Here is a 23,045-nt window from a genome sequence, read left to right as displayed (position 1 = left end):
AATGGTTTTGCCTAATAAATAAGTTACTTCAAATAATTATATATGCTTTAAAGTCAAAATGCTTTTGCTAATCTTTGTTCTGATGTGCTTAATATATTTTACTTTATAAGAAGTGCTAATTTTATGCATTCTTAATGAAATCTCAATTTCCATTGAAAAGCAAGTTGAAATAAATAAAAGCTATAAACTGAATCAACTGGTAAATATTTATTTACCATTTTTAACATAACAGAATGGAAAAACTAGAATCTAAAAATGGAAGTTAAGCTTTGTAACGGCATAAATATGTAAATAGTGTGTGCTCCTGCAGAGCAAAAAGAAGAACAAAATTTACTGTAAAGATTAAATTAAATTACAAGTTAGCAAGTTGTCTTGTTTACCAGCCAATGAAAACCAATTTTCTTTAGGAAAATATTTGAGCACGTGCAAAACAAGGTGAAAGCTGGTGATTTAAAGAAAGGTTTCTTGCTGCTGCTTTGATTGTAGTCAATAATTCAAGCTGACTGTGATTCTCAGGCAAGGTTTTCCTACGGGATGCAGCTCAGATAATGAAGATTTACTGGAAGTGTTCCTGAAGCCTTGCCTCACCAGCATGAAGGCGGCACAGCCGCTAGGCTGGCGGCGAGGCACCAGGTCAAGGCAAGGTCCTCCATTCGAGCGTTTTGGTCTGAGGAGGAGTTAAGCTGTGCCCTCGGCCATGTGAGACTCAGCCCCAGAAGCTGTTCCTTCCCAAGAAGAGGTTTTTCCCCGAGTCAGCATTAACTCAGCTGGCACTGTGGGCTGGTCCAGAAGGAAGCACATGCTCCGCTTCTCTTCCTTTCACAAGAGACTCTTCTGTTAGCTCTGCGGTAACGAAAATTATAGGGATGAATGATGAAAACTGCACTTTGGACTGGTTTACATTCTTTCAGTACTGTTTAGTGTGATGGTTGTCGACTTCTCCCCTCCCGCTATATTTAGAAAGGGGAGTAGGAGGGAGATGAGCGTTAGTATTATGGGTTATGACACAAAAACATCAAAAAGTAAGTCTGTTCCCACTTCTCTTTGGTATCCTCTGGGGAGCTGTAGTGTTTAGAGAATGCTCCTGTTCCACCACAGGAGCTCAGGAAAATGGGCACCAAACTTTATTTAGACTCTAGGACTACATATGGCCATACAAGGTGGGTGGGTAACTAGGACACAGAACTTTTTCCTCCACTGAGCTTAGTTTCCCATCACTAGATAAGCTTCAAGTAGCTTGTCTGGCAGAATTATTGTTCCTTATATGTCAGCGCTTGGTTCATTTTAGGACTAAAAATAGAAAAAAATCAGAAGCGTCCTCTGCATTCAACAAATCAACAAAAGATCCATGGGAAAAAAAAATTGCATAATGCCCCAGAAGAAATCTAAATGAATTAAAGTCACCCCCTACAGAGAACTTGGGCTCTGTTTATTTTCAACAAACTATTACAAGTTTTGCAATATTTTTCTGGAAGTTTTTCACAAGCATTCCTACTTCCTCTCACTCTGGGCTGGGGCTGAACTGCCAGGCTGGAGGAATTCTTTGGACCTGACCATCAGCCATGAGACAGTGGCCCTCAGCCCCAGCCCAACTAAAGCACAGTTTTTAAGCTGCAACGTGAATTAAAAAACTCAAGAGCTCTGCAGGCTATGCCATAAACACATTTGATATCGAAGGAGTTAGGGGTAGTGAAAGCTTGACATCTCCCAAGCAGGGAGACGAAATGCAAAGTTGCTTCAATATGCAATAGCGTATCTCGACTGCAAAGCCCTTGTTGCACATCTCATCCGTTTCTTCCCACCTCCCACGGACAAAAGACAACCCAGACCCTTCCAAGTACAATGCAGCACCCTAATCGTTGCTTCCTGCTGCCCTCCCAGCACCACCTGTGGGTAGCAGAAGGTGCACAGGGTCAACCTTGTAGATCCTCCACCCATTTTGCTGTAGCAGTTCCTCTGCATATCTGGGGAGCGAGCAGCCAGCAGAAGCTGCGACAGACTTCTCCCCTCCCGCTATATTTAGAAAGGGGAGTAGGAGGGAGATGAGCGTTAGTATTATGGGTTATGACACAAAAACATCAAAAAGTAAGTCTGTTCCCACTTCTCTTTGGTATCCTCTGGGGAGCTGTAGTGTTTAGAGAATGCTCCTGTTCCACCACAGGAGCTCAGGAAAATGGGCACCAAACTTTATTTAGACTCTAGGACTACATATGGCCATACAAGGTGGGTGGGTAACTAGGACACAGAACTTTTTCCTCCACTGAGCTTAGTTTCCCATCACTAGATAAGCTTCAAGTAGCTTGTCTGGCAGAATTATTGTTCCTTATATGTCAGCGCTTGGTTCATTTTAGGACTAAAAATAGAAAAAAATCAGAAGCGTCCTCTGCATTCAACAAATCAACAAAAGATCCATGGGAAAAAAAAATTGCATAATGCCCCAGAAGAAATCTAAATGAATTAAAGTCACCCCCTACAGAGAACTTGGGCTCTGTTTATTTTCAACAAACTATTACAAGTTTTGCAATATTTTTCTGGAAGTTTTTCACAAGCATTCCTACTTCCTCTCACTCTGGGCTGGGGCTGAACTGCCAGGCTGGAGGAATTCTTTGGACCTGACCATCAGCCATGAGACAGTGGCCCTCAGCCCCAGCCCAACTAAAGCACAGTTTTTAAGCTGCAACGTGAATTAAAAAACTCAAGAGCTCTGCAGGCTATGCCATAAACACATTTGATATCGAAGGAGTTAGGGGTAGTGAAAGCTTGACATCTCCCAAGCAGGGAGACGAAATGCAAAGTTGCTTCAATATGCAATAGCGTATCTCGACTGCAAAGCCCTTGTTGCACATCTCATCCGTTTCTTCCCACCTCCCACGGACAAAAGACAACCCAGACCCTTCCAAGTACAATGCAGCACCCTAATCGTTGCTTCCTGCTGCCCTCCCAGCACCACCTGTGGGTAGCAGAAGGTGCACAGGGTCAACCTTGTAGATCCTCCACCCATTTTGCTGTAGCAGTTCCTCTGCATATCTGGGGAGCGAGCAGCCAGCAGAAGCTGCGACAGGCAACATGTGCAACAGGTAGCACAGATCTCTGACATGCTGGGTAGCTGTGTGCAACCAAGAGAGTCTCTCAGGGTATGACACCAACATCTGCCCACTTTTCTGCCTACAGATTCTCTCCGTTAAAAGCAAATTCAGTGTGACAGCAACAACTCAAGAAAACAAAATGCCTTGTAACTTCCAGTGGAAAATGTGGGCTGTCAGGACAGTTTCTCTTCCTGCCTTCCTTCCACTCACCCCAAATTAATGTCTGTAGTTCTACATGGGTCCTGTCCCCTCCCCACCCCATCCTCACTAGAAACTAAGCTCAGATACTGCAAACACACAGAGGGTTTTTCACATTTCCACCCACGCAAGCAGCTAATCTGCACATCTGATGCACATGTGAAATTGGTTCACAGCGGTCAGGGCAGGAGCCCACGTTTCCATTTGTAGCTCTACTGAGCTTAAGTTTTATCATTTGTTTGTTTTCAAAGCAAAAAAATATACAATTTACTTTACTTCACAGGGGAAAAAATCTCAGCAAAGCATCTTTTCCACTGGCAGGGTTGGGTTACAGCTCCTCCACTCCCACCCACGCAGCTGAACCCAGCGCCTGGTCAGCCCAAGAGGCAGGAGGAAATGAAACGCACATGTCAGCGTCCCCCTCTCCCGCTCCAGTTCCTTAGCAAAACCGCTCTTCTGCTCCAGCCACGAACCACCCCAGGACCGAAAGATGTGCCAGGGAGGGGGACACTTGCTGTATCTTTTCTCAGACAAACTGTATGGCAAAGTCGTGCTTCCTCAACCTGAAGAAAGTTTTGGAGAGGCAATGCTTTAAAAGTTCACAGCACGGAGTTTTCACACCAAGGTTCAGAGCTCTGTCATACACAGGCAAGAATGTAAATGTAACAAAACTAGTATTAGAGCTCATTAAAAATGGACAATAATATTGCAAATTCCTTAAAGGAAATGATGCCAGTCTGATTAAGCAAGTGCTAAGTAACAAATATAACTGATTGCAAGTTTTTTAAAAAAAGCTATATTATTTCCATCTGTAAAAACAGTTTCCTTCGAGATCTTTTTTCCCCTCAGATTCCTTTTCCCCTTCTCCTTGTTTGCTAACGTGAACAAAGAATGTAATACTAAGCATGCTATCATCATTTCCCTCACACCAATAGTTTTTGTTGAATGTTTATCTAGATACTCCTTTCCTTACAAAAGTTTCCTGTATTCCCTATGTTGCTTAAAAATAGTATCTGTCATTTAGGACTGCACTCCACCATCATTTCAAAACACAGCTCCAAGGGAAAAAAAGAGCAACAACTAGCCAAAGTTACAAATATGCTATTCTCTTGTTAGAACAATTTTGGTTTTAATTTATCCTATTTCAATGAAGTGCAATGCTCAAAGTGAAGAAAAATCTAGCAACGCAGCCTGTAAACATGAGCTACAATTCACTTTTAAAACTGGCAAGCAGAGGAACAAGGAACTCAACTCCTGAAGTTATTTTTCCACAAATAAAGCAAAGGCGAGAGACTACTTTTAACATAAGCTTTACATTACTTGCATTAGGCTTCATTTGCAAAGAATCTAAGAGGAAGTAACCATTTATAACCCAGACTAGATCAAAGCAAAATGGCATTTTGATAAACACTAGAGCCTATCAATCACAAGGAGGCACCAGATCAGGTTGCTGAGGAATTTCAGAGCTGCTACAGCAGGAGAAGAGCCAAGGGTCTTTAGGAAAAGCCATCCCAGAGGTACAGATGCCGCTGCTGGCTGCGGGCATGTGGCGCAGCATCCGCAGCCTGGCACCGGCACTCCCAGCTGCCCAGCAACATCCACGAGTAGCCAGAGTATTGCTAGAAACGCATCCAGGAAGGGGAGAACAAAAGGGAAGCAAAACCGAAGACCAACTCGTGCTAGGAGGGCTCAGTGTAGGAGACGTGCATTCAGCTGCCCATTTCTTCTGAACAGCATTGCTGGAAGCCGGGCGTCTGCATCAGCCTGGTTTTCAGGCTGATGAAAACTGAACCGATGTTTATAACCGAGATGATAGCTCTGCTAGAATTTTTCCCTAATAGTATGGTTTGGCACTGAAAAGAGAAAGGCAAAGAGATCGCAAGATGATAAATGCTACTGTGGTGCCCATTGCATGTTAAAGAAGTTTCAGGTTTTTGTTAGGGAGGGTGGGAGGACTGCGATACTTTAAGTCTGTGTACATAGCTGAAGCATTAAACCTCTTCTGCCTATAACAGAGTGGATAATGGATGTGTAGGGGAAAAAAAGGCGAGTGGTGAAATAGAGCTGAAACTTTACCATTGCTTCTGCTTGTAAGCAGATGCAGGAGGAACCCGACAGGCGTATTTGGTAGCCTGCATCATTACAACAGATGTCTACGTTGGATAAAGTGTCCTGTGCATTAGGTATACAGGCAGAGCCTAACATTTATAAATAAAAAGAAAACAGCTTCTTAATATCAATTTGCTTATGAAGAAGGAGGAGACAATTTATCTGGTGTTTAATATTTACAGCTATACTTACAGCGATATTCATTGCACTCTTAAAAGAAAATTCAGATCTACTACCTTAAGCAAAGTGGGCTTCAAAAAACTGGATGTCAGACTATACAAATAAAGTATTAGTTTAGGCATGGAAGACTTTATTTTGGCACTTTAACAAATGCTTTTTTTTACAGCAGTGGCACAGCATTTGCCAGAAATTTTCTTTTCTTGGCACAGTTATTTCAAGCAGTTATTTTACTAATTGAATTTCACTAAATATTGCACAATAAGATATACCTGTTAAATTCTTCCCCTGTTTTTACTTGTTGAACTTGTATGGCTTTGAAAAACTTGCCAGTAAGTATAAGTAATTTAAAAAGCAATATATTAAATATTTTAGCACAGGATAGCATTTGTTTGTTCCTAAATGACCACTGAACTTGGGACAGCAACAAATACAAGTTACGCAACTCTTATCTGAAGAGCTACCAGATCTTATTTACAATACATTGCCATTTCTGAGAAGCAGTTCAGCTTGACGTCCTGAACACCTATATTTTGGAAATCTCAAAAATAAAAAATGAGGAGGTTAACAGAGCAGAAGACGAAGCCATTTGTCTGTTACAAAGCATAATATAAGGAGGCAGACTATCGTCTTCTCCATGTGCCCCTCTATCCAACACCTATCTGCGGTCTAAGCAACAGAGCCTTTTCTCTTCTACTTGGAATATTTCTTTCTTCTCTTACGAAGATATTCCACTTGTCTCAACTCTTCTGCTGGAGTCCGAGCAGAATAAACCAAAACTCTCCAAAAGGCCGGGGAAAAAACAAACCAGAACAACAAATCAAAAACTGATATACACAATAAATGAAACCGGGTACTCCTTTGAATTTTACAGTACGGAAAACAACATTTGCAGGAAGAACAGGTCTGTGTCAAAACTGACATTAAATATAACGCAAAGGTCGAATGACTCATAACTCATACACCAGATGCAAGACTTAAACTTTCCCACTTTTCTCAGCGATAAATCTGGTCCGAGGATCAGCCTGATCAACAGCCTTTTTTTTTTGGGTCTGGATTTTTAAGATCTACTAAATGTACTCTGTGACATTAAAACATAAGCAAGTAGACATAAAATGAAAAGCATATAAAAGTATATCACAATGGAATTCTCAGTATTAGGCCACATGATTTATTCAGTAGTGTTTATGTTCCCAAATTACAATTATGTCTATCCATGTAAGACTACAAAAGTTACCATTAGAATTGTCTGTGCTTATAAAATACCAACATTTTCTTTTACTGTTATATACTCATTAACACCAGTCTGCGACGAGTTACATGTAATCATAGGCACTTCAAAGGCTTTAAAAGACGTTTACAACTTAAATGCATTTTTAAAGAACATAAATTTAAACCCCTACTTGTACCTTCAAATTGCAAATAATTAACAAATACAGTGGCCATAGAAATCTGCAGCAACTTCTCAAAATACTGTTAGAGTCTTTGGGTTTGCTTAGGTTTGTCAGTAGCTTACTCCAAATCTTCCTTACAGGAGATTTGTTTAGTAAGAATACGACTATAGAGTTTGTAGTAATAATCCAATTTTACACATTAATTTGCTGTTACAAATCTCACTGAAGCTACAGGTACACTGAGAAACAATGCAAAGTGTAAAATTGATATCCTGACACTTAAATTTATACAAAGTAAAGGTTAAAGTTTACATAGCTGAAAAATTACATTTACACTAAAAGTTACTGTTATCTGAAGTATCTGAAGACAAATTGCACCATGACAACTACAAAAAGGCATTTTTTTGAAACAGATAAATTAATGAAATAAAAACTAACTTGTAAGATCAATCTGAGACATGCCGACAAAAATTAAACAACTTTCATTGAACCATAGGATAAAACAATAATTTTCATTATTTTATATTTATGCATAAAGTTTTTTAAATGATTCAGTGAACATCAATGGTTTTATAAAATAATGCTTTGCCACTGTTATTCACAGAACACTGCAAATGTTAAGTTTTAATTTTACATTTTTTAAAGGAATACATGAAAAGTTTTAAATACAATGGGTTTTTATCATAAAGGTGCCGTATTGGCTCTTTAATGAAAAAAAAAAAAAAATCTTCATTATTCTATGCAAAAGCTTTATTTAAAAAAGTTCAGTGATCTCATAAATAGAGACACTAAATAGGAATTTTATGCATAAAACTCCTTAGTAGGTGCCTTTTGATAGGCAGCACAGGATGGTTTACGTTCACCAAGGTCGTAACTGCCTTCGTCCTTCTTTCTCATGCGATATACCAGCAGCAGGATAAGGAAGATTGCAAAAAGAAAACCGATAACTCCGCCAGCAATAACAGCTGTAATCAAAGAAACAGAGATTCACAATATGCCGGAAAAACAAGTTTAGCACAATGTTTCTTTTTCATCTCGCACAATGAGTTTGCCATTACTTTCAAATTAGAGAAAAAGGCTCCCATTATGCAACTGTCTTGATATTAGTATCCTGAAATATATTCTCAGAAAGCCTGTTTGTGTTTATGAAGGCAATCATTTAAAAGGACGTTCCACCTATGAGTGATCCAACAACCCACAGTTCTAAAAAAGTTATTAAAAATTTTCCAAAACCTCAATTAAGAAAGCCACCCATACTGCCAGAGCATAAAGTTGTCTACATTTATAATAACAACATTTAAGTTTCTTTCAAACTCATTTTTCAACAGTTAACATTTTCAGCCTTTATTTAAGAACTATTTTGTTACACTAGCTAAGAAGTGGGTTTTCCCTTTTCTCCATTAGTTTTCACTCTGACTCTAGGCTGAAATGAATTTCCTATTGATGAGTAATAGGAGAAAACATTTCATGGAGCTGTAGGAACAGAGACATTATATTCATCATGTACTTGTGAGTGTGTAGAAAGTATCATCTCCAACTAGACTTCAAGAGCAAACCCGCATGCTTCCACTGATGTGGATATTAAGGCTATTTCACATTTTGCTCAGAGGAAGATGCGGTCCAAACTGTGTGACCTTCATGGCTCCCAACACCCCCTCCAAGGACATGAGGGAAAAGTATACCTGTAAACACTGCTCTTATGCCAAAAAAACCGCACATGTAGGAAAGCCACGTGAAAACATTGGTGGCCAGCCTGCCTCTCCCTGGGTTATGCATGGAAACAGACCCTCTATATCCTAAGGACAGCGCTCATCTATCCCTCTCCATCCACCCATCCACCCACCCCTGCCGTGAGCTCCTCCCAGGTGACGTCCATCTGCACCAGACGGACCAGACAGCGATGTGCTCTCGGGAGCATGGGTGACAAATACATTTCTGCACTGCAAGCATCAATCCAAATTGCAACTCTCTTTCTGAGCTGTGGAAGCTCCAGATACTCAGCAGGCAGTATTGAACTTGCAGGCGTCAAATCAACTAGCAAGACTTCACTATTAAATAACTCCAGAAGATGCCCATCTCATTCTCATCAAATCAACCACTGGCTACCCCCATGAATGTGTTTAAGAATCTATCAAGAAAACAAAAACGTTGAATTTGCATTATTTGATATGGATCCCCTCTGTTTTCTGTGGTATTTCTGGCGAGATGGACCTTGGCAAATGACACCTCACCTGCCAGAACTTCTGTTCTCTGGAAGAGGTTTTCTGAATGCTTCTCAGTGAACACGTCCGTGTCGTCCCCTGGCTCATCGCTCTTTTTCTTGGCATCTGTCTCAGGCCCTTCCTCTTTATCGATTTCTTCAGGTGACTGTGGCACAAAAAGAAAAACAGAGCATCGCTTACAGACAGGGTGCACCGCACGTCGGCACAGTCACTGCCTGTCACGGGCAGCCACGAAGCTGTGGCTCCATGTGTGTACTTCACAATACCCACAAACACCACACATGGGAAGCTTTTTGACCGCAGAAAGCTGTGCTAGACATTGTAACTGGATCTATTTGTCGTCACGATGTCGGAATGAAAAACACTATCCACAAGTTTATAACCCCCAAAAGTATATTTAGCAAACAGCTGTTAAATATTGCCTGTGTTTATCAGAATAACGGCCCCTGAATGAAATAACAATTCTGAAATTAGCACATCAGGTATGTTGTATTTAGAACGCCTCTGAGGGTAACTTAGACAATATTACTGATGGTGGTAGAAAGAAATACTGAAATACTAAATGGAACCTGGCAAGTGTTCAATCTACAGCCCAACCACACAACATTCTCCTTTAAGAAGGGAAGTTTCATGTAGAATTTTCTAATAACTCTTTGAGAGATGTAAAAAAAGTACAGCTCAGACTCAAAGGTATCATGAGAAACTGTCTTGTGTATAATGAGATATTCTTTTTTGCATCTCTCTCTTCTTTCATGTGAAATCCAGATGTCCCTACGCAGACTTCCTAGTAGGAATGAAACTAGGCAGCTCTGTATTCATTTACCAGGCTGCAGTAGCATTAAGTAAAGTTTGTGGGGGCTTTTTAATCCATATAAATCAAATAAAGTTAACATCAAGCTATCAGTGGGGTACAGTGGAACCATTTTAAATGGTGTTGCTCTCCAGCCACTCACCTTTGTTTGTGCAGGCACCTTGGTCTGCATTTTCACCGTGGTGGTCTCAGCCCTAGATGCATCACTAGTTGTTGGTAACTTTGGAAGTGTTCTGGATGTTGTTATCACTGCACTATCCTCATCTTCTTCAGCACCTGGAGACAAAACCAGTGACATTTCATCGACCTGTGAAATTCTTCCAGACCAATTACATTTTTTATTATGACACGAAGGTAGGGGTGCTTGCGCAGCCCACCCTAGGCACATGGCCTAGATGACAATGCCTGCTAAGATAAAGATGTGAGTGCCAACAGTGTGCCCCAAACTTCCAGGGGGATATTGGCCCCAAGTGATCCCATGAAATAGGAAGGGGAGCCATCAGCTGGATTAAGCAGTAACCAGGAAACTACCACGATGTTTTTGAAACAGAAGGAACCAGCCTGAAAAGAAGTATGAAAAAAGCATAAACGCTTGTAATGGGGGGAGAAACCCTGTAATAGAAGCAGCAGCTGTCACGGCTGGTGTGACCCTGTCTGACGTGGCCCTGTGGCACCGGGGGCTCTGCTGGGGCTTGGCAGTGCCACCCCCCACCCCATGGGTGCCCCCAGCAGCCACCTCCAGCTCTCCAGTGGCCGCCACGGGGGCACTGCTGGAGGTGGCAGGAGGTGGTAGGGCCCCGGGATCACATGGAGCTGGGGGCACCTGCATCACCCACAGCGGGGGTGTGCGGTCAGAAGGTCCTGCACACCCAGCTGAGGGGAGCTTGCACACCCCACGGCCTGCGAGAGGGGAGGGGGTGTGTGCGCACAAATCTGTGTGTGTGTGTGTGTGGCACACGTTGGGATCAGTTACAGAAGTGGGGTTGGAAATTTGTAGTTGCATGTTACCATTTTTTAAGTGGCTGGTATTGTAGTTATCTGTTGTATTGCTGATATTAAGCCCAAAAGTATAGTTCAATGATTGCCAGTTAATTGCATATCATAAATAAATCAATCAATAAACTTCTTTATCCTGACTTTACTTAAACCACATGAACTGAACAGTTTTTCCCTGTAACACACTGCTTCAACAGCAAAATCTCTCCTCTACAGCAGATCTGTTAAACCCTCAAACATAAAAAACCAAGTAGTTTCTATCTACAGGAAGATTTCTATTACTTTATGTTTCAGTCACTAGGAATTCACATGTTTTTAAACTCCAGAAGCCTTTTTCTTTTGAAATAAAAAGGACAGAAAACTCCCTAAAGATGACCTTAAATTTAATTTCCTCCACATTCAAAGCCCGGCTGGACTACGAAGGCTCCTTCAGAATAAAGTAATGGACACGTCTAATAAATATCCTTTAGTGATACTGGACGAACGAAGACACAGACAAGAGACTAAATTATTGCAAGGCCTGAAAGAGGAAAAGAAGCGACCTATTCTTGGACCACTCCCTAGGAATCTGAATGTGTTCTGCTCATTACAGACACCGGTTACCCAAGTAACTATTGGGTAATAAATCCAGCAAATGTGAGTAAGAGTAATTCCTAACAAATAAAAATATATCCTCTTACAACAGAATAGTATGACTCACTCATTCCAAACTGACTTTTTATCTTATTTTTTGTAGAGAAAGAAAACAGGCTGAAAATACAAGCGCAATAACAAAGTTTTGAACTCACGATCAAGAATTATATACATTTTGCATTGAAAGGAAGGGTATTAACAAGACAATAACTAAAACAACTTCTGTACTGTAGAAAAGAAAATTTGGAATCATTAAAAAAATTACTACATTAAAGCTACCGGCACAGAATAATACTGGAAAAACCTTCAGAGATACCAAAATTACAGGGCAACCTCTAGAATAAAGACCTCACAACAAGAATTGGGTATTTTCCTGAAATGCTACTCAAAGATCAAAAAAACAACATCCTGCTTCAAAGCAGAGGTGAGGAAAGGCATCCAACAGGAAAATTTTTCTGGTTTTGCCTCAAGAGTTTTCTTTTGAGAAATAAGGGCCCAATGGATAGCTCAGCCTGCTTTACCTTCCAAAGTTCCTCCAAATTACACAAGACTTTCACAGTCAAGGAAATTAAAATTGATGATCAGATTAGAGATCTGATAAAACACACTTTGAGAGTATAGAACTTTTATTTTCTTCTTTTTATGAAATGATCAGTTCCATTTAATCACAACTGCTCCTCCAAATCCTTAAATGCCACCTTCGCTTCAGGCAATAGTTGTGTCTGCCAGATAAAATGGTGAGCATTACAGGTCTGAACCTCTCTGGCTACGGAGGATGCAGATCTCCGGTCCCTCAACAAACGGGTGACTAATCTAACTCCTGGACTAGTCGCTAGATTTGTACCAAAGGTACCCAACTTCTCTTCTGTACGGCCTCAGGGGATCCTGACAATCCCAAAAACATCGGGGTACCTATCATTTAGGCCTGACTCAGGTACCGGCTCAGACACATCCCCATGGTTCCTCCTTTCTAATTAGCTTTATCTAGACAGGTCTCTGCTTGGCATGGAGTAGGTCTAAACAAGGGGAAGGCATTTCCCTTGCTAAACTGACAGTAGTATTCTCAGAATTACCCGTAAATAGGACTGAGGGATCAAAAAAACCTCTCTAATGCTCTCCAGAACATAGCAATAGCATTTTACAGAGTATCGCGTTCCCTAGAAGGCAAAAAAAAGAGAACCACCCCGCTCCCTGAATCCAAATAGGATTGGAAAGAAAAAACCTACAAAGTGTCATGAGCATAATTTCCAACTAGGTTGTTAAGAGGAATACTGTGAAATGGTTGCAGTGTAAGAGCTTACTTCTTTCTCTTGAAAGTATCACTGTCTCTTTAGATGGTTTCTGGATTTGGCCAGCTTGGGTGACAGTGCTGGGTATCAACTGCCTTGAGTCCCTCTACAAATAGATACTGCCCCCTTAGTGAGGGCATCGCAAAAACCCTGCAGTAATTAAACCCATAGCCATCTCTGTGGTAAAGACTTGAGAGGTCTCAACCATCACACACGGTCTTTTATCCACTGCAACTTCTTCAGGATGCCCAACTGCTGTCTTCATAGTGGTCAAAATAGCTCTAAATTGTGCTGTAGTATTGGAAATATCTAATATAGCCCTCACTGATGTGTCTATTAGCTGCCCCTTGGATGATGGGAACGCAAATGCTCTTTCACACTCTTGGTGCTTGAGGAAACTTGTCAGGAAATCAAAACTGTGTCAGCTTAAATCATTGTATACTACAAAAAGCCTGCAGTAGTTAGCACTCTTACTTGCAAAGCAGCCAGTGATTAACTCTTCCTACCAAACAAATCCAATCATCTCACCCTATCTTTTGTCATCATGTTTGTTGGCTGTTGCACATCACACTCTGGGAGTACTACCACCACAAGCAAACTTGTCATAAGGCGGGCACAGACATACCCACCAACTTTTTCACCACCTTCCATCTCTGTCATCAATGTGGCACATACCAGAATGACAAATTTTTAGCTGGCTTATCTCACCCCCATTCACATGAAAAGCCCCCAACACAACCCTTAAGCAACACAGCGTTAGGCAACCAGAGATGACACCGTAAACATAATACTAGTGCCCTATCAGGGAACTGCAGCTGAAATAAATGGGGACAGTGCAAGGATGTTGTGTCTCTGATAATTCTCACCTGAGGAGGGGAAAAAAACCCAACAAAACTTGAAGAAAATAGAAGGAAGAGTCCTAACTATACTGAAGTATACTGAAGATTCTGTCCAGCACAACCAAAAACACACTTTCAAACAGTATCACAGCAGGTTTTTACATTAAAGGACCTGGAGAACCAGGCAATTAATGTCATGAAGCATGCTTGGGGCTGGTGTAGCAGGTGGACAGAAGAATCTCTTGCTCCAAGCCAATCTGAAAGGCACATATGAGTGGGACCTTAGGAAGTAGAAAAATGAATACTTGCGGTGCTGTCTGCACCACGGGAGGGGACGCACACCAGGAGAGGGTGTGTCGCCCCACCTGGGGTGCCTGCCGGGCACACTGCCACCAGGGCCAGGAGCATCCAGTGTCAGCCATGGCCCCCGTGCCAGCTCCTGTTCAGCACCTGAGAGAGCGCCTGTGCCTCCCCCACCTAGAACCATGGCCCCCCAGCCCAGCCACCGCCAGTCACCCAGCCCCACGCCACACTGCCACTGGACTCCTGAACTGCCTTCCAGCCTTGGAGCACAACTTCGGCTTCCCGTTAGGTCAAGAGCCAAAGCAGATCTGCTCTTGTGTTTCTTGGAGGAGCTCCAGCCCCACCACCATACCTTTCCTCCAAGAACAGTCCCCAGTCACAACGTCAGTCTAGACCTAGTTCATCCTGAGCTAACCTTCTCAACTCCAGCTATTGACTGAGAAATACTACATTGCGGGAAGAGAAGAAGGGGAAGGAAAACCTGCATTAGATTCTGATATATATCGCATAGACTTGTCTACCAGGAGTAACTTAAGAGAAGACACAAGAAATCAGACAGTTTTCCAAAGAACGTGTAGATAAATCTGATTGAGATGGTGGCTTTCCTTAACATAAGGGTACTCATGCTGCTCAGCAGCTACTTCCAGGTACCTGCAAGAACAGGGCTCAGTTAAGATCTTTTATGCCAGAAGAAAAAGCAACAGTAGTTATAAAAGCATTTCAAGTTGTATATAGGCCGGAAAACTTATATTTACTCTTTTATTATTATGCGATATACAAACACCCACACTAAAAAGGGTGATGGCAGACTGAGGCATCTCCTCAGAGATGGAGACTGCAAGAAGGAAACAATGGACTAATGAATTCACTACGGACTTTCTGATATTGACACAGGACAATCAGGAAGCAGGCACGGCCCCTTCAGAAACTGTTGACCAAAGGATTCGGACTGAACACTTGGGCAGATGAACATCAGTAGCTGAACGTACATGAAGACTAAAGAGGCTATGAAAGGAAAGGAAAAAAACCAGACCACCATCACCTTTTTTTCTCCTTATAAAAAGCCATCAGCCAATTTCTAGTTTGAAATGTGTCATGCTTATAGTGACATTTGTCCATGTTAATGCTGCTTGCAGACCTGCAAGGGCATTAATGGTGGTGCTGACAATTCCTGTTTATCTCCATAGGCCTGGTGGCAGCTAACAATTTTCATACCAAGGAAAGGAGTCAGCATGTTGTCATCTTGGATCTGTTTGCTTGGAGTGGAATTACATAGCAAGAAAACCACTCTTGAGTGGGAAGGCTCTCCCTGCTAGGAACACTACATCACTGAGTATCAAGGAAAAAGAGACATATTCAACATAATGTGAGGAAAATTGATCATTGGTATGTCTGCAGGACACTTTCTACTTCATAAAATGGAGACAGCAGTAAGTATAGGATAAGCAGGGTGGAGAGGATGCTAATTTGCTTCCCTCTTGAGATTTTTTTCTTAAGTGAATAAAACTGGGCTCACAGATTGCTTAGAAGGTTATTTGAACTTAGACTTCTTCCTTTGTTCAAAAGAATTAGATTTTGGTACTGTCACATGAGCTCTCTGGAGGGGCATCCAGCTAGTCTCAGTCTACAATGAGGCTTTTCCTGCTTTCTTGTAGGAAAGAAAGAGATTGCCAGAGGTAGCATGAGTGTGTGTTATGTACTCCGTCTTTCACCCAGGGCTCAAGGCTGAGCACAGGAAAAGAGAGAAGAGAAACCCAAGGTGTTACTGTTGGTGAAGTCTAGAGGTACTTTCTGTCCTTCTGGCTCCGCCTTTACCACTGAGATGGGTTAATAAAATTTGAAGCCAGTTCTTGTATAGTCTTTTCCACTTCAAAAGCAGGGCTGTGTTTTGAATCATCCGTATTAGAAAAAGCCAAACTCCACAGAAAGATGAAATAAAACCAAAACAGACCATTCTCCATACCGCTATTTATTGTCAGCCTATCTCCTTTCCTGAAGCTTACAAAGTCACCAGCATCTGAAGACCCAACAGAATGGGATGCTGACTGAAAGGGCAATTTTCTCAGAGATAAGACTTTTCCTTAGACGGTCCTGGAAACTGGATAAAATCACTGACTTGTTAATTTTTTTTTTCAAATGAAATGTTAAATTTCCCCTCAAAGAAGTCTACAGCAAGGATGTCCAATTAAGCCTCTGATCACATTGGAACGTCAAACTCCCCCTGTGGAGGACTCCCAAAATGCAGGGTGTTACTCAGGTGCCAATGACTGATGGGCGTGGATTTGCCTGGCAGCACAATCAGACCTCTGCAGACTTCATTTTAACGTATCTTTGAACCTCCAAAAGAAAGAAAAAACAAAAACCCATCCGAAAAAATCTCAGCTGTGGCTTACAAGGTAACAAAGACAAGGTGCTAGAAGAAGGGCTCACCCTTTAAAAATTCACAAGTATATATAAACACCAAATGACAGATTACAAAAAGCACAATAATAAACAAATAAGTAACACACTTGGAAAATAAATGGGATTTCCACAACAGGTCAGCAAATGCTCACAACAATAAGGAAATTTCTCTCCCAGAACTAAGATAAAATCCTGCACTTAACTTTTAATGGCTGGAGCCTCCCAGCTAGCCTAGAAGACACTCCACAAAGAGGCTTTCTAAGAGAAATGATTAATGAGGTTTCACTGACAGTTTTTTGAAAAATGATGAGCTACCTACATGCCTCTAATGAGTGTTTAAGTCTGAGAACTCAGTATGTTTTCTTTATTCACTATATGGATGTAATTACCTCAGCGAAAACTGTCATGGTTTTGGCAGTATCTAGACTTCCAAATTTAAAAGAACAACAACAAAAAAGAAGTGGACACAATGTTTACGTCAACCTGAATGCATATAAGAGAAAACAAGTTTGCTGCTGCTACGTTTTCTTACAGACTACTAAATTAGCATTACGCTATGGGAAAACTAAGCCTTCTCTAATCCTTATTTCTAAACTCCAGAGAGATCTACTCAGAAACCAGAGGGACAGAAGACAGAAAATACCACAGTGAAATGATGCAACTAAGGAGTAAGAGAAAATAGCAGAAAGTTAATATTTAAAACCCAGCCCGCAGGGATGCTCAGTCCTCTCTAAATAGAGAGCCAAGCACTCATGGTACTCACTGAAAGTATCATCTCCACCTTATACAGGAAAACTGCACAGCTTTTCCTCAAATAATTGCATTACTTCTTACACTTTTTAAAATCAAATTGTGACATGTTGTCTCACCTGAACCTGACCCAGAAGAATAATCATCATCATCAATTGGATAGACGCCTGATGCTTCTTCAACAGAGCTGTTGTCAAGGTATAAATCTTTATCAGAGGTCAAATCTGCTCTCTGGAAAACAGATAAGAGGGAATGGTTAAAAAGATAACAGTTCTCCAGCGTAGAAGTCTCTTAATCTTCGCTCCCATTTCCAAAGTTCATGATGGCACACTGAACAGTTCATACTTTCAGTTTATGCAACACATTCATCTAAGATGTTGAAGAAATTTGTAAAATTATAGCGTAAAAAAAATATCCAGGGCAGCACAATGAAAACTAAGAAACCACCCAATCTTAGGAAGCAAGCCCCCTTCAAATCACACTTCATCTCATTACAAGCATGAATGAATAAATAGGATTTGCAATATACTCTGCAGAGCTTCTGTAACAACAAAGAAGCAAATCCCAGGATTGAAGCCCTCTGTCAAGATCTCAGATATACAAATCTATAGGCTGTCACGTGAAGTCTGTCATTTGATCTCAAATGGGAAGCGACAAGACCACATATCAAAAACCATCTCAGATGTACATCGAGCCAAACCTCACGAAACTCTTTACAAGTTAGAATGAAGAACTGGGACTACAGAATACAAATGTTTCCAAGACAGTGCTGTTGATTAAGGATTATGACATTTCCAGCTGGATCAGACAGCACATCTCCAAAATTCTGGTCAGGCACGATGCTCCAATTCCTAAATGAACACATCTCTCCTAAAATTTAGCTGTAGCTTCAACAGGCTAAAAAGTTGGCTTCTTGTGACTTTCACCACATTTTTATGTCTGCAAGTATTTCCCCACTAAAGAGAGATTCTGCTAAAATGAGCTGGTAATAGAACAAGGTATCAGTCATCCTTTTAGATTGACAATTCAGGCTTTGAAAGACTAGAAATTGCCTTCCTCCACAGCAGCTTGCGCTTTCTCAACAGAGCATAAACGTCCTTACAGGAGCCATGTATCCCTGATGCCTGAGAAGGTACCTGCCGCTATTACTACTATTACTTTTACGAGCATTTCTGTGAACACACATTTGCCACGACTTGTTGAAAAAAGTATGACAGTTGCAAATGGAGTTTTAAGTCAAAAAGCAATACTATACCAAATTGAGTCTTTTCTTTATCTCATGTAATTGCCCAAACCTGCTGCTCTGAGTCCCAAGGGTTTCCACCTTACTTTTTACTGCATGGCATTGACTGCCATTTTATTCTATACAACATTCACTGTAGCTTTCCTAAAGGGGTACCAAACTGTGAAAGGGGTAACTCCTGTATGCAAAGACCCACATCTAACTTTCTGAGGTAGATTTTTTCCCAGAGGTCTACAAAATATTGTTGAAGACATTTGTGACTTTTTTTTCTTAGGAAGCTTTTGGCAATGGATTCCTGTTCCAACTTTCTAAGCTTCTTCACAGCAGAAAGCTGCTCTTCAGTTTGATCTAAAATAAAAAAAAAAATATTCTTCACGGAAAGCAGAAAGGCCATCCTGATTACTGGAGTATTTCAGAGCAAAAGACCCTTGCACTGGGGGTACCTGACACTTCTCTGAACAGCTCTGAACTAAAACAGTGTTACTCTGTTTTTCTTCTAAAGAAGAAAAGAAAACCAACATGGTACTTGGTCAAAGTCTACTCTTGCTACAGTAGCTTTTACCTGTGGGATGTGTGGGGAAAAAAAAGCCCTGTTTTTAAGACAGGTTTAGAAAAGGCCTGCTCTCATCTGCCTGCTAGTTCACACGGTCTGCCTGGAACTGGCTGCAGTCCAAAGCAGAAATTCAAGATGATGTGTGGTCACCATCAAATGACTTCAGGCCTTCCTTTGGAGCCATCTTTTAAAGGAATTAAGTGGCTCGGTAGGTGTATAGGTGGTATTGTAATTAAGATGCAGCTGAGACTGTTTCCGTATAGGAAAACAACTCCCTGTCACGGGACAAATATCCTGCTGTTGATTAGGCTGCCACAATGGACCAAGCCACTTCACCCCATTTTACTTTCAGCCACAATCGTGGTACAAAACAGCCCACTCCTCAATATCAGGAAGGAAAAAACAAAACATATTTAAAAGGAAATGCAGGTGGCTGCCCACGAGCATAGAAAAGGCATACAGTATTCAAAAGGTATCAGAGGTAGTAAATATTACCCAACGCCATGCTGGGAAAAAAATTGGAGACTTACCTGGAGAAATTTCCTAACAATGGGAATTGTCACTGGCATTTGGCAACAGCTGAGAAACAGCCCGAGTTTGCAAATGTTAGTGAATGAAAATTAGTCTGCATGAGAACAGAAGCATCACACATCCGTGCCCAGAATTTTTAGTGTTGAATAAAAATATGAACTTACCAATCAATTTATTCCCTAGGACATTTCCCACTTCTGTCTATATTAGAAGCAAACTTAGTAGAATTCAAAAACCAAACAAAAACCCCAAAACAATGCCCCCCTCCAAAACAAACAACCCTTTTTTTTTTTTTTGCTCTTTCCAGCCTCACAGGAGTCAGAAAAGACAGAAATGATCCCTGACAGTTTTTCTAAAGATTCAGTTTTTGTAAGACAGCTGAGCAGCTAACCCAATCCAGCCCAAGCTGCAAGCGCCTGGTCAGCCAGGCTCCCCACCATCATATTTGTTCCCTTTCTTTCAATGAATCATGGCTTTTCAGCCGCCAAAAGTTTTCATTTCTAGCTATGCTGAGATGTTCTCAAGATTTAAACCAGCTGAAAACAGAGGAACAGAAATGGAAGAAAAGCCTGGGTAGTTTTCAGCAGCAATTTTAGCATCCATTGTATTTTATTCTGGGGATGCAAAGGATACAATGTGAAACATTATTTAATACCTAGTATTATGGACGGCACAACTCCATCAGAATGAGAAAACTATTCCCCACAGTCTTATAGATCCAGTACAATATTTACTATAGGGAGAAATATATGGTACAGTGAACCCCAAATGCATTCAGATCAGACATCAAGCTCCATCTGAGGAAGATGCTCTGCAGCTTCTCTGGCCAGAGCCCCTTGCTTCAGCTTGCTTCCAGTACGAATGATTCTCCTTTAGTGGAACTTGGGCAGGACACAAGCACCCTCTCAAACCAAAGGCATAAAGAAGCATACCCTGGCTTAAAAATCCCGGGCATTTGCATCAGACAAATGCACTGCACTGTCCCCAAACAGACTCTCTTTGCAAGCTGGCTAGTAGACTTGGGGTAGGGGCACCCCCTCTACACCCACAGCTTGCACCGCTTTTCCCAGTTGCTCAGAAGCATGTAGCTGCCTTAGTCCACTTGGAATGAAAACTGCCTTAAGGTTAAGAATAAAAAGAAAAGCTCAACAATTAACAAAAATGCACAGCTGTTAAAAATAATTCTGTGAAGATTAAGCTTAGAAAAATGAGAGGTGGTTAATGAAAATAAAAGAATACTTCATGGTGCTTAAGTGAGTATCAAGCACTGAAGCCACGCTTTGCAATTTTATGCTATGTAAAAATAAATTTGATTTAATACTTGCTCTAGAAATGTTTTCTCACTTGTCAACTGGGAATCCATGGGGGCCCGTGGACTACTTCCAGGGTGTTCACAAAAGATAAGTTGGAAAAACAAGTCTGTGTCACTAGGCTTGGACAGAGAAAGGTCTGTACTAGCGCTTTAATATGCTTAGGAGGAAAAATAAAAAAGTTTGCAAATTCTAACTCCATAAATCTATTTTTAGTTATTATGAAGGCCAAATATTTAAGGGATTATTTCCTATGGCTAACAATTGAAATGAGGGCCCTCATGACACTTTTATGTAACAGCCTTATTTTCAGATCTATTAAAACGGCAGGAACACCAGGCAAAAATGTCTCTGTTATCAGTACTTTAATCTGGCCCTGAAGCCACAAAAACTGCTCGTTACCTCTTGACAGAGATTGCATTCTCGTCCATCATTGTTATCCCACTTACATTTTTATTCCAAGAATATAATGCTGCAAAATCCTGTGACCTAAATACTTCACATGCTACATGCCAACGATCACTGATTCCTGTCTGGTTATTGACTACACTGGCATAAATCTAAATCTCATGGATGTAGTGTAGATTAGCACCCATTAAGTACTAGATAAAAGATACTCCATACCACTTATATGTTGAATTTGAAATCTCCAAGTCTTTATTTTACTAAAGCTTACATTTTTAATGATTTGCAATTTAATAAATTTAGATCATCCAGGATATATTTAATAAAAAAAGCTCTCATTCTGACACTAAATGAGAGAGGAAACAAAGCAAAAAAACCTTTTTCTGACTCATCATCTCATGAAAGGCATAAATTATTCATCAAAATTACAATGGCAGAAACTTGAAAACAATCTCCAGACAATAGGAGGGTTGGGAAAGGATGGTGCACTTCATTTAAAAAAAAAAGCACCAAGTGCCCTGCAATAGCCATTCCCTTTTCCAGTGCTGCTGTTACCGTCAGTCCTCCCATTGCGTGGGGATGATTTAGGAGTAAGAAGACATTAAAGACTTTTATGCCACGTGGATGAAGCCAAGAAAGCTGGTGTGAGGAGCAGTGAAGAAGTAATGTCTACCATGGCTATCCTGGCTGTTTGAAACTCAGACGGAAGAGCGATGAGTAACTGACATATGGAAGGAAACATTTTATTACTTACAGATGCACTCAAATTTCTGTTTTCTGCCTTTTTGGGTATATGTATAGGACGGAGAATTTGAGGTTTGCAGCTGGGTTATTAATGGTACATTGCCTCCCTTTTTCCCCAGATGGAAGTCTTTTATATGTAACCCGTTTAGTATGCATAGAACCAGAGACTAATATTTTAAAAGTGATGTTATATCCCAAATATCTAACCCAGAAGGCTCTTAAAATTTGCAAGCATTACAGCTGTTGATTAGGTGGAGATCTTATATGTAAGAAGGAGAAAGAAAACAGATTTTCCTCTTCTATTAACAGATAATGATGTTTTGTTAGTGCTTGTATAAAAGCACGTTCAGCTGGTGAGTCTGAGTTCACTAAAGTGATGTATTCTTCATATACACTCCATTTTTGGAAAGCTAACTACCTGAATGCATTCATCTAAAGCCCGAGGGCCGTTGCAGAGACTCCCATTGAAGGCAGGAGAAAAGGCAGTTGCGTGAAGGAGAAGCTGTATTTCCCCCTAGGCTTCCTGCAAAAGGAACTATGATCTGCCACCCAAAAGGAGTTAGTCCTAACAGACCTCAGCATTGCCGACCCCGAAGCCAGCAGGCGTCTTGCTGTCATTGATCGCCATTTCTTTGCCTTCCCTCATCACACCAGGAAAGCTATTTCACTGGTGACACTGTCCCCTTAAAACCTCATTAACCTTGTCCAGGAATAGAGTCATGATTTTAGACAAAAACACTCTATAAAGCACTAAACTTGGAAATCGGATTTACACCTCAAAGCACTAGGTTTTCCCAGAGAAACGTGCTAACCAGAAGAGTATCCACCTTCCATTTCCCGTTGTGTTACTGGTTCCCAGAGGTGAGCATCTGCTGGCTCTGGCAGTGCCCATTGACCTCCTTCAGCCTGCGCATCCCTACACTGCCCACATGTACCCTGCTACAAACACGTAATTTTGAAGTAGGATTTTATGTTACAAGGCATGTTTACCACTAATTGTCTTATTACAGATGCCTTTCTTTACTTTCACTGATATGTCCTACAGCTGG

At 41.1% G+C, this 23,045-nt stretch overlaps 1 protein-coding gene across 1 annotated transcript; it reads right to left on the bottom strand.

The window, feature by feature from the left end:
• Positions 1-5,678: 5,678 nt before the first annotated feature.
• On the bottom strand, positions 5,679-22,642 carry SDC2 (syndecan 2). The gene is made up of 5 exons (XM_009275509.1): positions 22,571-22,642; positions 17,330-17,441; positions 10,140-10,273; positions 9,196-9,331; positions 5,679-7,929 (listed from the first exon to the last, which is right to left on the bottom strand). Exons 1-5 carry the CDS (start codon positions 22,640-22,642, stop codon positions 7,766-7,768), a joined length of 618 nt encoding a protein of 205 aa, XP_009273784.1. The 3' UTR covers positions 5,679-7,765.
• Between the last annotated feature and the right edge of the window lie 403 nt (positions 22,643-23,045).

Source organism: Aptenodytes forsteri, unplaced genomic scaffold (genome assembly GCF_000699145.1).
Source record: "Aptenodytes forsteri isolate BGI_AS27 unplaced genomic scaffold, ASM69914v1 Scaffold208, whole genome shotgun sequence".
Lineage (NCBI taxonomy): Eukaryota > Metazoa > Chordata > Aves > Sphenisciformes > Spheniscidae > Aptenodytes > Aptenodytes forsteri.
Note: the sequence above shows the minus strand (reverse complement) of the source record. Positions and strands in the feature narration are given on the sequence as shown.

Excerpts from the sequence above, each read along its gene's own strand:
- SDC2 (XM_009275509.1), bottom strand. The coding sequence starts at position 22,642 with ATGAGGGAAGGCAAAGAAATGGCGATCAATGACAGCAAGACGCCTGCT. Across the intron at positions 9,332-10,139 it reads AGGTGCCTGCACAAACAAAG|TCACCTGAAGAAATCGATAA; the intron begins GTGAGTGGCTGG and ends TTTGTGCCACAG. Across the intron at positions 7,930-9,195 it reads GAGAACAGAAGTTCTGGCAG|CTGTTATTGCTGGCGGAGTT; the intron begins GTGAGGTGTCAT and ends CTTTGATTACAG.